Below are 17,526 nucleotides of genomic sequence, written 5' to 3' on the forward strand. Positions count from 1 at the left end.
TCTGTTTTAGAGATGAGGAGGCAAAGAATGATAGAAGTTTAACCCACAGACTTACAGCCACTGAGTAGCCTGTCTGGTTAGAACTTTTGTGTAATTCTTCCTCTTAATCATAAACAGTTTACTTTTTCTCCACGTTGCTATCTTTTATTGCATCATGCAGTCAGTATTTACTGTTTTACTCTGGAATTGGTCATCTTATAAAGATTTTATTCTTTCATTTTAACCAGATCAGAAATTCTTTAATTGTAAGACCTCTCTTACAGACTTAATGAATAACTAGGAAAAAGGGTTTTTATCAGTTTTTAAAGACTCATCATTTGAGTTTGACCTGTTTTATTAAGATAAAAATACAAAAATATTTGTAGAGCCCAGGCTACCAAAAGACTGAAAAGAGAAATGACTACCTAGTTAGTTTTAGTTGCAAAGTAATACTTTTTCCACCCCAATGGTTAATGCTAGCTTTCAGCAATTTTTTTTGGTAGCTTAGAATAGCACAATGAAACATACTTTCTCTCTTTTCACTTTTAGCTGTGCATATAGTCTTTAAAGATAAGCATTAGGCACTATGTGTATGTGAATTGTAGCTTTTTTAAAATTGAGGGCGTTAAAAAAAAAGACAAAGGGGCTATATAAAGAATATAATGGTTGTATTTTTTAATGCCCATTGACTTCAAAAGGATTTAAGCTGACTGGTTAATGAACGATTCCCTGTTTGCCCATTTTCTAAGCTTTTAACATACTTCCATATTAAAAAAAAATTGTAAGAAAGTGATTGGTTTGGGCTGAAAAACCTGATGCAGAGTCTTGTTTTTTTTTTTTAACAAGCAATGTGAATTTTTAAAAATAACAATTGCTTTAAGTTGGTTCTTTCAAAATGAAATATTCTTTATCAACTGTTTTATGTAATCAGAAATTGTGTACATACACACCCAACTGACTTGTCATTATTTTTACTTTATAGGAGTCATCCAGAACAGTTTCAGGCAGATACAAGAGGTAAGAATCCTTACATTATGATTTGCGGCATGTTGTAGACATGAATATGATATCTGTCTGACCGTGACTTAACTAGAACTGTTTAAAGCAGCTCTTTAAAAAGTAAGAAACGTTAATACTGTGCTTTTAAAAAGAAATTATGTTATATGCAAAAGTGTAATATCTGTCTGACCAAGGCTTATTCTGATACACCCTGCAGTCTTTGAAAACTGTCCACACCATGAATTTGCATGGGTCTGATAAACTTTGCAAAATAAAAACTTAGAATTGCTTTTTCTCGTGTATTTAAACATTGAAAATACAAGTAGACTACCTGTGTTAGTCAGCTCTGGTTGCTATAACAAAATACCGTACATAGACTGGGTGGTTTAAACAACAGGAATTTATTTTCTCTCAGTTCTGGAGGCTGCAAGTCCAAGGTCATGGCGCCACCATGGTCACGTTCTGGGGAGGACTTTCTTCCCGGCTTACAGATGGACACTTTCTTGCTATGTCCTCACATGGCAGAGAGGATTGGGGAGAGAGAGAGAGAAAGTGACAGAGGGAGGGAGAAGGGAGGGTGAGCTATCTGATGTTCCTTTTTATAAAGGGCACTAATCCTATCATGAAGACCCTACCATCTTGACCTCATCTAAACGTAATTATCTCCCAAAGGCCCCATCTCCAAATACCATCACATTGACGGTTAGGGCTTCAACATGTGAATTTTGGTGGGACACAATTCAATCCATTGTGCCACTCTGCACAGTGAGTAACATTTCTACCGGAGAATGTGTCTGTGTGTATACATGTATAGGAAGAAAATCTGAATTAGGCATGAGAAATTTTTCAGTGAAGCTGTCTGGGATATTAGATTCCTTTTCTGTTGAGGCCCATTAAGTTTGCAGAAGCATGTGGTCATACTTGTGCTAATAATCATAGAATGATAAATCTTATTGAGTGCTTATGATGTCTAAGATGCTTTACATAGAGCTTTCATTCAATTAGGTAACAATTTTTACTTCCATTTTATAGATGAGGGAAGTGGGATTAAAGAAGTAGAATAATTTCCCTGGGATTACAAACCTAGTCCACAGCAGAATCAGGATTTGAACTAAGGCAGCCTGACTCCAGAAGTTACATGCTTACTAACTATACAAGATCATCTGCCTGGATTTATAGATATAAAACTTTTGTTTTTTATCTATTTATATGTTAAAGTTTATAATACTTTGGTTATTATATTCCATTTAAAATTTTTATTAATTGATTAACAGGAACACTAATTTTAATACAAAGTCATATATAAATGAGATTTTTATTTTTATCATGGGCCATGGTATCTATTAACAGTAGAGAAAGATAAGGAAGCCAGGATAATCACCAAGAGTAAATAGGTCTGAAACCATTTCTGGCACCTGTTCTTTTAAGCTTATCTGACGTTTGTATGTTGCTTGATAATTTTTTCTTACCATGAATAGTTTAAACTGAAAAGAATCTTTTTTCTTTTGCAAGAAATCATTGTGAAATAGGCTCGATTTGGCCTGTTCCCAGACTACCTTCTCACAACAAAAAAATTTTTATCATTAGTTTTTGGTTTGGGGAGTAAAGATAAACAAACTGTGATAACTTACCAGGTTTGTTGTATCAATCTTAGATACTCAGTTCTTGTTAAATAATATTTAACAAGCCTAAAATTATGAATGGGGCTTTATGGATTTGTGTATTTTAATTAGAATCAATAGCAGAATAATTTTCTTATAAATCCTGATTAGAGGCTTTATTTACATGTCACTTTGTTAAATCAGGAAGAAAATTGTTTCCAATTATATAAATTTTTATATTTAAGGTTTTGAGACCATTGTTTTACTTATGAGATGTTCGCATATGTGTACTTTAATTTTTATAGTCTAGGGCAGCGGTCACCAACCCCCAGGCCGTGGCTCAGTAGGCCTGTTAGGAACCGGGGTGCACATCACTGCCTGAGCTTCCACTCCCAGCCCCCATGGAAAAATTGTCTTCCATGAAATTTAGGAACTGGGCGGCATAGTAGGAGTTGTGCGGCAGGCAAGCAAGCAAGCGAAGCTTCAAAGCTTCATCTGTATTTACAGCCCCTCACCCCATCGCTGGCATCACTGCCTGAACTCTGCACCCCCTACCACCAATGGAAAACTTGTTTTCCAAGAAGCCAGTCCCTAGTGCAAACTGGTACCAAAAAGGTTGGGGACCGCTGGCCTAGATCATGTGGTTTGTTACTTTTCAGCTTTCTAAAGTTTAGCCCCGTTTCATACTGTTACAAATATTTTAAAGTTTCAAGTCATTTTTCATTGATTCACAGCAACTGTTTTAATGCCATCTAAAAAGAAAAAAAAAAGAGAGAACGCTAACAAACAAAAATAAAAAAATACCAAAGCCTAGAATCTATATCTGAAACTATCTACTTCTTATCTAGTAGAAATGTGTTATACTTTCATATCAACAGTTCATTATTTTCGTTAATCTGTCAGCAAGTTGTAGCAGTGACTACAGAATGGATGCTTTTTGCTGAGGGTGTCTGCTGAGTAATGGAGATTTAAAAAAGAAATGGGCTAAAAGATAGAAATTTGGCATCATTTTCTTAGAAAATATTTTCATTAAACCAAATAACTGATGATATATATACAGCTGGAAATAACTTTTAAAAGGTCATTAGTGGGTTCAGGCACCCAGAAGACTAGTTTGTATGTGTGTTCTTATAAATTATGAATTAAATTTATATTTAGTTTTTAATTTTTTCTCACAAATATCAACAATGTACTTTTCTAGCACTGACTATTAAGTGCTTGATCTACTTATGCTATATTTTAAAAACTGAATTGACTCTTGTTTAGAATATATCTTATAGATTCACTGGTTTCCTTTTTAAAAAGTATTTAAATAACTTAAGGAAAATATTTGGAGGTAAGGGTCACGAAATTCCTGAAACTCAAGGTTTAGTAAAGATCAATCAGTGTCATATATTTGTGAGTTTTTTTTCTCCATGTGTAATTTTCTTAACAGGATGTTTACTTTGTTAAGTTTGTAGTACATTGGTTAAAATTAAAAAAAAAAAAAAAAAAAAAAAAAAGAAGGCAAGATAATACTTAAAGACTTGTAAAAGGCCAGATTAGCCAGGGTATATAATTGGCCATTTGTAAAGAATGGGGGAAACAAGTTAAGACAAATACTAAGTGTTATCATTCTCACATAGTAATTAACTGATTCTTATGTTTTCACAAATATGTTTAAATCAGGATTAATTATTTTATTAAGTAACATTTATGCAAAGCAATAAGTGCATCTCAGCACTCCCCACCCACCTACCCAAGTAACCTTACTAGATATCATAGTTTGTGAAAAACCTTCACATACCTTACCCAACAATAGCCTCATCAGACAGCAGCCAGGCAGCATCTTCTCTCCCAGATGAAAATAAGGATTTAGTTCAGTGAACTCTTACCATAGTCCCTCTGAGCAGAAATTGATTGAGTTACAAGAGAGGAAATATTACTAGGTTTTTTTAAATAAAGATCATGGACACATCAAGATGTGAATGTTAGAAAAAAGTAACCCTATCTTAGCCAAAATATAGATGCAGACCCTATTTCAAATGTGCCATGTTTCACATTATTATTATAGTTTTATCATTCATGTAGCTTCATTAGGACTTTTCTTATAATATTTTCAATTACTGAAAATAATCAGGATAGAAGTTTTATACAATTTAAAAATTTGCCTTTATTTTAAAATATGAAAATTTGAGAAATATAGAAAATTAGGATTAGAAAACTCACTCATAATCCGACCACCCAAGTCAAACACTATTAGCATTATTTTTCTTTTTTACTTCCAATTTATTTTTCTAGGCTTTTTATTTATATAACTGTGAGCATAATGGATGTACAGTTTCACATTCTGGTTTTCTTTTCACCAAATGTAACATAGGCATCTTCACCTTTTATTTTAATTTCTCTGAACAATGGCTGATGTCAACTGAGGGATTTCTGCCTTTTCAATAAAGTGTAGCATAAATATACCAGAGATCCTCACTATCACTCCTTTAGGGACCAATAATTTCTTTCTTCTTTATTTGAATAAAATGTGACCATGATTCTTTTTCTTAAGGGTCAGCTTTCTCTTCCACAGTCAGTTCTGTAGTAATACTTGTTTTGAAAATACAAATTTGTCCCAATTGATACACTAGGGAACAATTTGACCCTAATTTAAATTTTGCCTTTGCTTATGCCCAGTTTTGTTCACAAGAAACGCTAAGTGGATGTAGAAAGCTGTACCCAGCTCAACCAAGCTACCAAGGAAGGAATACACAAAATGCTCTCAGGCACACACTGCAAACATCTACCAGCTATCCAAGTATGAGCCACAACCTTCCTTCTACATGTGATATTACAGCTTCCAGTCTGATTTCGGATAACCCTCCTTCCTACTCACACTTCAAAATAACTTACAAGCTGCAACCCTTCTGATGGCAGCCAACTTCCAAAAGCGAACTTCACTTCTTTTTCAAGATAAATTGCTGTATTTCTTAACCGTTTAACATGGGTAAAACTGTGCTGCCATTTTTTATTAGGTTCCTATTTTTTTTCTTTACTGTATCACTGATGAAGTTTTTGAGCATTGTGCCCCTAGCCCAATTTCCCCTATAATCCCTGTGTTTTTATTGAGTGATTTTGCATAACACATATGTTGTATTTTAGCAGAACTAACTCTGGGTAGGTGGTTTGCCATTGTGTAAATGGGAAGACTTCTACTTAGCATGAATCGCATTTCATTTGAGATACTGTGCAATGCTCTAAGCATACAGATGTTAGAATAGGAAGAGATTTGAGGGTAAATTAAACATCATGACAGTCTTAGCTAACACTGCATAGGTTATTTCCCACTCTGTTCCTATCTAAGCCAAAAGTCACATTAATGTTAACATGTAGGCATGTGAAACCAGGTAAGGGTTAACTTGAGACACCATCACCTGGAAGAATTAAATGGAGGGACAATTGATGAATGCTTTCTGGTGGAAAGGATGGCACTGGGTCAGAATAATGGGTGTGGTTTCTGACAGGATGTAAGCTGTGGAGAGAATGAAAGGGTCAGCTTGATTCAGACATTGGTAAGATTAGACAGGATTCTATGGTGAGAGGATCACCTTTTAAATGTTTTAAATTTCTAATATGGCAAAATGGACATTATTCTAACCATTTTATTGTACACAATTCAATGGTATTAAGTACGTTCTTAATATATAACTATCACCAGTCTAGTTCCAGAACTTTTTCATCACCCCAAAAGTAAATCCTGTCCTTTTAAATCAATCACTCTGTTTACACCCTCCCCAAGCCCCCTGGCAACCACTAATCTACTTTCTGTCTCTACGGATTTGCCTATTTGTGATAGTCCATGTAAATGGAATCATACAATATTTGGCCTTTTGTGTCTAACTTCTTTTACTTAGCATAATGTTTTCAAGGTTTATCCGTGTTCTAGTATGTGTCAGGACTTTATTTCTTTTTGTGGCTGAATAATATTCCATTCATTGTATGGATATTCTACATTTTGTTTAGAAAAGGATTACTTTTAAAACTTAGATACTGTATCTTAAATTATCATCTTAACTCTGTTCTTTTTGAACTAGTATGCAGAGAAGTTTAGACATTTAGCTCTCACTTGATTCTCAAGCTCTTTCACAGGTTATTAAATAGAACCTATTTAAGATTGGAAAGAATTTATTTAGAAACATAATTTTAATTTAAGATTTTGCAACACAATTATGTCAACTTTTTTCTAATTGGAACTTTATTTATAATATTTTTTTAAGACCAGTAGTTCTTATTTGCACATATGCTTTGAGAACTACCAAGTAGACAGAAACTTCCTTGGTTTGTTGGTTAAAGGTCAAACAAGAAAAATCAGCCAAAATCTTTAAAGTGAGAAATCCAGACTAAAGAGGACCAAATGTATCTCCCAGTAGTTGGAGTGAGACAGTCTTCCTGGGCTACATGTGGCCCTCTCTAAGAAATCTATTCCTTTTCAAGATCCATTATTTCTATATTGGCATATGTTCTATATTTTACCAAATGCTGTCATGCATGGAAATAGCTGCGTCTCTTTTGGTTAATGGATTTTGGAAAAGGAAATGGAAGTCACAAAATGATATTCTAAAGTAAATTGGGATACTGGTACATTTGGTGGACTGGTGGATATGTGAACTTTCCTATATCGTAAATATTCTTAGCTAAGATTTATATATTTACCATGTACCAGGTACTATTCAGAGTACTTGCCACACAGTTAATTCTCTGGTAGTCCTGTGAAGGGGGTGCTTTTATTATCCCCATTTTACAAATAGGGAAATTGAGGCACAGTGACATTTAATGACTCATGTGAAATTAAGCATATATTAATAGGCACATTTTGTCAGTATATGTTGCTTTACCTCATGGTGGTGGTATTTTGCCTAGTACAGATGACAGATGGGTGCAATGTGGACATTTGATTTAATTATCTTATTTAGACTCCAAGTAACTGGAAGGTACTGGTAACTGAATTTTTTTCTGTTTACAAAGGTTTTTTTTTTTTTTTTTTTAAGTAACTTCTATATGTATGGCTCAGAATTTCAGGGTCTCTTCAGCTTCTTTACTTTTGTCTAGCTATAGTACAGTAGCAGAAAATAACTTTTGTTCTCAATTATGATCTTTAGGTCTAACAAGATGTAAAGTATCTTTATAATTATGAAAGAAACTATGTAATATTTGGTGTAATTTTAAGTACATTTTATGTATAAATTTTTTGAAAATTAACTACTAAACTGAACATGGTATTTCCTATTCTCTTTTTTAAAGAGCTTTATTGAGATGTAATTCAAATACCGTAAAACACACCTTTGTAAAGTGTACAATTCAGTTTTTAGTACATTCACAGTGTTAAACAACCATGACCACTCTCTAGTTCCAGAATTTGTTTTCCTCCCCTAAAGGGAAACCTTGTACCCATGAAGCAGTCAGTCTTCATTCTTCCCCTCTCCCAAGACCCTAGCAACCGGTAATCTATTTTCTGTCTTTATAGATTTGTCTACACTAGATATTTCATTTAGATGTTGCTGTACAGTATGTGGCCTTTTGTGTCTGTCTTTCACTTAGCATAATGTTTTCAAGATTTAGGCATATTGTAGCATGCAGGGCTATACCACATTATGTTTAACCATTTGGATTAACATAATGGACATGTTGGACTATTTATTATACTTTTTGGCTATTATGAATTGTTACATATATTATGCAGTGAACATTCATGTACAAGTTTTTGTGTGAGCCAATTTATTCTTAGTATGCAGAAGTTTTTTATATTGCTTAGTCGAAGGTTTTTCCAAAACACCAAAATAGACATTTATATGTCAACTATTTCTTGAATAGTTCTGAGAGGCAAGGTACTCTGCTTCCCTGTTTAGGAGACTCATATTAAGATAATAATGAGGAGAGTTAATTTTAGCTGTTCTTACTGGATATAATGAACTACATTTGGAAGAATATTTTCTTCTCTGGATTTGTTTTGTCTAGCTTTGAGGTGGTGATATTTGAGCAAACAGATATATCTCATCTCTTTAGGATAATTCTCTATATTTATTACACCAGAAATGAGCATGTGTGATATGATACTCCCTAAATGGAACAATCAAATTTTTATAAGTGAGAAAGGTTATAAACTATAATATATTGGTATAAAAAGTTATAATGCAACCATTAAAATGATGCTATAGAAGAATATTAAAAGGAAAATTATTACCTACTTAAATGGGGAGGAGGGAGAGAGCATATTACAAAAAGTATGATACAAAACAGTCTATCACAATATATATAAAGTATTCTTAACCTGAGGTCTATTGATGTGATGAACTGATAAAATTCTATGTAAAAGAATATAATGTTCATTTTTCTAGGAATAGATTTGTATTTTTCATCAGATTTTAAAAGAAATCTGTGATCCAAAAAGGTTAAAAACTATTAATACGTTATAAAATGTTAATGGTAGTTATCTCTGGGTTAGTGGAATTACTGGTGATACCCATTAATATTTTCTGTTTTTCACAATGGATATCACAATTTTAATAAAGTCTGAGAGTAGATTTTGAGTTTTAGTTGTTGGTGCATGTGCTTATGTATGTGTTCGTATTTAAAGGAAGAAGAGAGAGAAACCCTACATAGGGCCAAGGGACTGTTTTGGGTGGTGGAGAGAATAGGGTGGTAAATGATACTGGAAGTATAGAAGCCAATCGTGTACTTGTTGGTTATTTAGGAATTTCACAATATAGCCAATACTTCTCAGTATTTGATATCTATTCTAAATGTGGGATTTTGCCCATGAGCCTTGTATTTCTTCTAATTGCTGAGCTTTAAAATGTCTATTTTAGTGGAAAATTCCTCTAGCTATAATCTCTTAATGCTGCCAATCTCATTCTCATGATAGTTTTAGAATAACAGTGTAATTTTCCTCAACCCAACATCCCCTGGTCCTTCCACAGAAGATGTGAAAACTCCCAGAGGGGAAAAAACTTCCAGTAAAGTGTGGTATTTATCTTTGATTATACTGTTTATTGTTTTCCCTTTTCTGAACATTATAGTTAATATCTTTGTAGTTAAGGGCAGGAGAATTCTTTTTGGATCATATTAGAGATTTGTGTTAACATTCCTAAATAGGCTGTTATAAACTTTTTGGAGTTAATGAAACAATCTTTTAGTCTGAATATTTTGCACAGTGCAAATTTGGCCTTCAAAATAGGTTAAATAAAAACATTTCTGTTTTTAGAATAAACAGCTATATTTGGCAATAGGATCAAGCAGCACAGTTCTTCACAATTATGACAATAGTCCTTATAAATATAATATGTGCTGGGGATAAAGCACTGATTTTATTTTTCACTAATAATTATTCCTTTTAAATTTGCATAATGATATCATTTATATATTGACAAGTGTAATGTGAAGAATTTTTCAAATTGTTAATTGGTTAAACTTTTTTGAAATAGTTTTAAACTTGTTCATCAAGCAAATACAAGAATATTAAGGAATACCCATATTGCTGAGTGTTTTGTTCATTTGTAGCTGTCAGCATTATAGTTTCTACCTGAATAATCTTGTGGTTGATGCAAAAAGTTGGACTTTTTTTTTTTATGTGAAAAAGGGGGTCCTTTAAAATGGTTGTTAATGCTCTTCTATAATATGGCATTACTCTAGTGATACCTTACTCTCTTGATTTTCTTCCTACCACTTTGCTGGTATTTCCCAGTCTTCTTTGTCGTTCTTCCTTTCCTGTACCTGTTCTTTACGTATTGGTATTACTCGGCTTTTTATTGCAGACTTTATTCTCTTTTTGTTCTGTGTATTTGTGCGAGAAATTTGATTCACTTCAATGACTTCAGTTACTATGTATACATATGCTGATGACTCCAAAGCATTAGATCCATACCTGTGTAACCAACAACTATTAAATGCTTTGGATATTTCAGACGCATGCTAAACTCAAGATGTTCAAAAGTAAACTTGTGAAACCCGATGGATTTCAGTAGTTGGCATCAACATCTACTTTTGCTCAAGCCGGAAACCTAGCTATTGTTTATGACAATTATTTTTTTCCCTCACTACCTCACCCGTATCCAGTCATTCACCAAGTCTTAATGAGTTTGCCTCTTGAGCATCTCATTGATACCACACCAGTCTAGGACAATTTACATAGATGATTACAGTAGCCTCCAAACTGGCCTTCCTGCCTCCAGTGTGGCGTATCTTCTATGCATTTTGTAAAAATGATCCTGTTACTTTCCCTGCTTTAATGGTTTTCCTTTAAATGATGTCTAAAGCACTGGTTTCCAAAGTGCAATAATGCACAAGATAATCTGCTAGAGTACAGGAGGAAAAAAAATTATGTCATTAAATGTTAAATGTCTGATTTTGAATCAAAAGTTTAGTTTATTATATCTCAAGCAAGAAGTAGTACAATTAATCAAAGTATGAGCCTAAACTATTGACACAGTTTTGCCATTTTAATGGTAGCTTGTTTATGCCAGCAGCGAAGAAGCCTGGAGAGTAAATGGCGATGAAATCACAAAAGCTTGTTGAAAATTGAATATTTTTCCTTACAGGAAGTGGTCCAAAGCTTTGAAGAAGTGGTAGTCAGTTGGTACAAGGTCTGGTGAATGTGGTGGATGACAAGAGAGTTTCCAAGTCCAGCCTATGTAGTTTGAACAGTGTTGTTTGTGCAACCTGTGGTTGAGTGTTGTCTTGCAAGAGGATTGGCCTGTCTCTGTTGACCAATCTCTGCCACTTAATCACAAGCATCCTCATCATTTTGTCCAGTTGGTTACAGTAAGATATCTGCTGTAATTGATTGACCAGGTGCCGTAAAGCTATAGTGGATAATACCAGCTCTGGACCACCAAAGAGGCACCATTAGCTTTTTTTTTTTTTTTTTTTTGAGACAGAGTCTCTCTCTGTTGCCCGGGCTAGAGTGAGTGCCGTGGCGTCAGCCTAGCTCACAGCAACCTCAAACTCCTGGGCTTAAGGGATCCTACTGCCTCAGCCTCCCAAGTAGCTGGGACTACAGGCATGTGCCACCATGCCAGGCTAATTTTTTCTATATATATTTTTTTAGTTGGCCAGATAATTTCTTTCTATTTTTTAGTAGAGATGGGGTCTCGCTCTTGCTCAGGCTGGTCTCGAACTCCTGACCTCGAGCGATCCATCCGCCTCGGCCTCCCAGAGTGCTATGATTACAGGCGTGAGCCACCACACCCAGCCCTCACCATTAGCTTTTTATGATTAATATTCGGTTTTGGACTGTGTTTTGGCACATCATCTTTATCCAACCATTGTGCCAAATGCTTGCAATTGTCAAACAATCCATTTTTCATCACACATGACAATACGGTGTAGAAATGGTTCGCCTTTATGTTGTGACAGCAAAGAAAGACGAGCTTCGAGACAATTTTTCTTCTGAGGCTCATTTAATTCATAGAGAACCCATCTCTCCAGCTCATTTTACTTTGCTGATTTGTTTTAAATGGTCCAATGTTGTTGGAATAGTAACATCAAACTTTGCTGCTAATTCATGCATAGGTTGAGATGAATTCACTGCCACTACAGCTTTAAGCTCATCATTATCCACGTTGGTCTCAGGTTGCCACACAACTCATTTTCAAGATTAAAATCACCAGAACGGAACATCTTAAACCACTGACATACTGTGCATTCATTAGCCACATCCTTCCCAAACACTTCGTTGATATTTTGAGCTGTCTGTGCTGCACTGGTTCCATAATGGAACTCATATACAAAAATAACACGAATTTTTGTCTTATCCATGGTTTCCCAAAAATTGCTGTAAAAAATTTTTGAAAGATAATCACAAGCCAAACCATATATTTGAAAGAATGAGGATGTACCTTCACAATAAAAATAAAACAAGAAGTATCAAAGTGAAATTTCAGAGATATCAACTGTCAAACTTAGTACTTAAGGAAATCGGACAATTCATATTAATAACCTAATATTAGAATTCTATTTATGTTTACTTTTTTATCTGAAAATATTAGGACATTTATATTTAAAAGCTAGTACTGTGTAATCGTTATTTAATCATTCCTTTTTTGCTCTGTATGTCAAATAGTCATTTGGTGCTGAAGGTATCCTGAGGGAAGCATGCTTTTGTTCACTTTCTGTGCATGTTGCACTATACTGTAATTTGAATTTTTGTCTAAGTGGACTTTGAAGTTTTAACCTTCTCTAGCATAGTGCTACTCAAAGTATCATCCCTGAACTGTTTGCTAACACTCCATGACAAGATAAGAAAAGAACTTGAGAGTAAGCATTTAGAAATTTGAATTGCGTTTTGATGTTGTCATCATCTCATCCAAGTGCATGATCAGTGGACTATGTGAATAGGATACAGACTAGTCCAAGTGCCATGGTGAATTGCATGCTAATTATGCCAAGTCATTAGTCAAGTTAGTCATTTGTAACACAAAAATGCATAAGAATTGAAGAAAATGTATGCATTTATTTATTTTTAAAATCTTGTATTAATTTTAATCAGATTTACTTTTGTCCCATAAATAAAATAATTAAAAAGTAAATATATAATAATTAGATAAAAATAAAGCATAAACTTTTTTCATTCTTTTAAATTTCTGTTTTTAAAAATTATCTAAATCCTGGAGTAAAATTTATATTATTTATTTTTAACCCTAATTTACTGGTGACAAAACAAGCTTTATTGGACTTTTTGACAAGAAAAAAACATATACTTTTTCTAAATGTGACAGTAGTGGTAAACCAAATGATGACTATGGAAATAATTTCAAAGAAATGCAGACCAAAAGAGTTTATACTAGTTTTGCTGAGAAGTATTATCTGTTTTATGTTGAATTTAGTTTTCAGCTATAATTGATAGGGACATGCTAAAACCATAGTTATTTGTGGAAATACACTGGCTAATAAAACAATAAAACCATAAAAATGTAGTTGACATTTATATGAATGACATAAGTATGTTCAAAGCCAAATTCATTATTTGAAAGAAAGAATATTACATTAAAAAGCTGACAGAAGCAGAGGGTTAAGATTTTACCATATAATCATTAGGATTTTGTGGGTTTCTTATAAAATCTCACTTGAGGTTTTTAACGTTAAAAAACTACATACAAATGACATCTTAGTCATGAATTCTTTGCTTTAGCCAATGTCCAGAAGAGTTTTTCCTACATTTTCTCCTAGAATTTTTATGGTTTCGGGTCTTTCAGTCAAGTCTGTAATCTATCTTGAGTTACTTTTTGTGTATGGTGATAGATAAGGATCCAATTTCATTCTTCTGCATGTGGCTCTCCAATTTTCCTAGCACCGTTTGTTGAATAGGGCATCCTTTCTCCAGTGTATATTTTTGTCTCCTTTGTCGAAAATCAGTTTGTTGTAGCTATACAATTTTATTTCTGGGCTTTCTATTCTGTTCCATTGATCTGTGTGTCTGCTTTTATGCCAGAACCATACTGTTTTGGTTACTGTAGCCTTGAAGTATAATTTGAAGTCCTGTAATGTGATGCTTCCAGATTGGTTCTTTTTGCTTAGGATTACTTTGGCTATTTGGGCTCTTTTTTGGTTTCATGTGAAATTTGGGATTGTTTTTTCTAGTTCTGTGAAAAATGACATTGGTATTTTGATGAGAATTGCATTCAATCTGTAAATTACTTGGGATAGTATGCACATTTTAACAATATTGATTGTTTCAATCCATGTGGACATGGCATATTTTTCCATTTGTGTCATTTCTGATTTTTTTCATCAGTGTTTTATACTTCTCCTTGTAAGACCACAAAAACAAATACAGCAACAATAAATAAATAGATAAATGGGACTTAATTAAACTAAAGCATTTCTGCACAGCAAAGGAAATAATCAACAGAGCAGATACACAACCCACAGAATTGGAGAAAACATTCACAAACTATACATCTGACAAAAGATTAATATCCAGAATCTATAAAAACCCAAACAAATAAGGAAGGAACAGCAAATAACACCATTAAAAAGTAGATACAAACAGGTTATTTTTCAAAAGAAGATACTCAAATGGCCAAAAAACATGAAAAAATGCTCAACATTACTAATCATCAGGGAAATGCAAATTAAAACCACAGTGAGATACCACCTTATCCCTCTCAGAATGGCCATTACTAAAATGTCAAAAAAAAAAAAAAATAGATGTTGGTGCAGATGCAGTAAAAGGGAACGCTTACATACTGTTGGTAGGAATGTAAATTGCTACAACCTCTATGGAAAACATTATGGAGATTCCTCAAAAAACTAAAAGTAGAATGACCATTCAATCTAGCAGTCCCCTTATTGGGTATCTATCCACCTAAAGGAAAATAAGTCATTATAGCAGAAAGACACATGCACTGATATGTTTATTGCAGCACAATTCACAATTACAAAGATATGGAACCAACCTAAATGCCCATCAGCTGGGGAGTGGATGGTACGCATCCCGTGGAGTACTACTCGGCTGTTAAAAGGAATGATATAGTGTCTTTTGCAGCAACTTGGATGGAACTGGAGACCATTATCCTAAGTGAAGTACCTCAGGAATGGAAAAACAAATATCATATGTTCTCACTTATAAGTGGCAGCTAAACGATGGGTATATATAGTCATAAAATGGTATAATGGATATTGGAAATTAAGAAAAGAGGGTGTCGGGTACAGCGTACACTATTCTGGTGATGGTTATACTGACTTCAGCATTATACAATTTGTCCATGTAATAAAAAACAGTTGTACCCCCTAAATCTATTGAAATAATAATGAAAATAAGTATATGCAAATGACAAAATATGTTTGCTTGGAAACAGTGGATGAATCCATAGCAAAGAAGATAGTTCATGTACTACTTTCCAGCAACACCATAGTTTGATATGTTTAAGAATGGAATAGTGATACAGAAGGTTAATTCTCAGACAAATAAGGGTAACAAAGGAGTTTTTGTTACAGTTTGGTGACCACACTGATTTTGCTAACATGACAATGATGGGAAGTAAGAATTTATTTTTCAGCCTCATTGCTGACAAGTATAGCTTGCTCTGAAGTATACAACATTTTAAAGTGTTGTAGTATCAACAAATGTGGTTTGGAGTTTTGCTTTGCTTTTGTAGGAGTATATTCTAATTAGACAGAGACACCAACAAAAAAAACATGTTGGAGCATGTGCCAGAGTATAAATCAATGTCTTGCTTCTTTCACTGAGAAAGTGTTGCTATGTCAGCTGAACTAAACAATATGCTTGCTATATCAGCTGAATTAAAAGTAGTTCAGGAAAAGTGTGAATTTTTAAACACCAGTTCATTATATTTGAGATTTCTAAAAAATTAAACGATAGTGCAGTTTGGGAGTTGATTGGATCAGTTGAGTTGCTCAACTGTTTTCATGTGCTAAGGTGTAATACATTGGTTTTCAAAGGTAAATTTTCAGTCAAGAGTATTAGAACTTTGGGATAACTCTTAGAGTTTTTGCAAGATAAACCAGTTTGGTTCTCAACTTTTTAAATATTTGAGTTAGACTTATTTGTCTGATAACTTCATTCTTTTTTTTTTTTTTTTTTTTTAAATGATCTTAGCCTTCCGTGCAAGGAAGGAATGTCAAATGCCTTTTAGTGGCAGATAAGATCAAAGGACAAAAATGAAAGAAATTTGAGGGAAAAGTTATCATAGCTTGTTATGATGGGTTCAGCAATATAGTAACAACTATCAGTAAAGTAGGAGGTGAGCTTGATATTGCACATTTGAAAAAGTTGTAATCAAATACCTTACATATTTGATAGGACACTTTGAATTTCATTTTACATCAAAAGAAAATTCATGGGTAGGAAATTTATAGATCGGGAATCCATTTTTTAATCAAAAGTCATTTTAGATTTAACTATAATTTTGCTGGATAAATTATTGGAGCTAGCTACCAGTGAGGGGTTGAAATAAATTTTGAAAAGCAAATTTTCTGCATTTTGGATAAAAATTTTAAAAAATAAATATCTGAGCTTGCTGAAATTGCATTAAAATCTCTTCTGTTCTTTGAGACTAGTTTCTCTAATTGTGAGTGCTATTAAAACAAAACATAGAAATAGTTTAGATATACATTATCTCTTGTGAGTAGCATTGTCATCAGTCCAACCTAGATTAGATAAATTAAGTGTGGTAGTTGGCCTCAAAGACAGCCCTAATGAGCCCTACCTCCTGATGTTTAGGTTTGTGTAATTCCCTCTCACATTGCACGGGGGTTGATATGTGTGACCCATAGAATAAGTCAGATGTGATTGTATATCACTTCTGAGATTGGATTATAACAGACATTGCAGCTTCTGTCTTGTTCTCTGTCATTTTCTCTTTGGAAGCCAGCTACCATGTGGTAAACAGCCCAGAGGGGAGGCCCACAAAACAAGGTACTGAGTGAGGTTTTTTTTGTCTTCAGTCACACCAGTGAGCTTAAAAGATTCTCCAACCCCATGGAGTCTTCAGATGACTGTAGCCCTAACCAACATCTTGACTAAAAGTTCATGAGAAACCCTGAATCATAACCACCCAGCTAAGCTGCTTCGGAATTCCTGACCAACAGAAGCTTTGAGATAATAACTGTGTTGTTTTAAGCCACTAAGTGTTGGGGTAATTTTTTGTGCAGTAATAAATAATTAATGGAGCAACAAGAAGCAAACTTATTTGTTACATTAAAAACTTTATTAACATATGCTGTTAGTTCAGAGTATATGAATTGGTGTTTAATTGAGGAATTGCTGTTTCAATCATAACTTTTGGTTAAATTAGAATCATGGGAATGACAAAAGTTATTAGTGTAATAGCTTTTTCTGTATTAGTTGCCTTTATGTATACTTTCAATGAAAAATTCGTAACTTTCTGTAATTTTTTTCTTTTTTTCTATTCTAATTATAATTTTATGGGTCTGAATCTAATAAAAACCACTTGAACTTCTA

General features: G+C 33.7%; 1 protein-coding gene across 2 annotated transcripts in view; it reads left to right on the forward strand.

Moving 5' to 3' along the window:
* PAWR (pro-apoptotic WT1 regulator) overlaps nucleotides 1-17,526 on the forward strand; it is an 87,399-nt gene that overhangs the window by 60,829 nt on the left and 9,044 nt on the right. For both annotated transcript variants that reach the window (XM_045553314.1, XM_045553315.1), the window contains exon 4: nucleotides 962-996. In XM_045553314.1, the coding sequence (XP_045409270.1) occupies nucleotides 962-996 (35 nt within the window). The remainder of the gene's footprint in view (nucleotides 1-961; nucleotides 997-17,526) is intronic.

The sequence above is a fragment of the Lemur catta genome, chromosome 6 (assembly GCF_020740605.2).
Source record: "Lemur catta isolate mLemCat1 chromosome 6, mLemCat1.pri, whole genome shotgun sequence".
In the NCBI taxonomy this organism is placed as follows: domain Eukaryota; kingdom Metazoa; phylum Chordata; class Mammalia; order Primates; family Lemuridae; genus Lemur; species Lemur catta.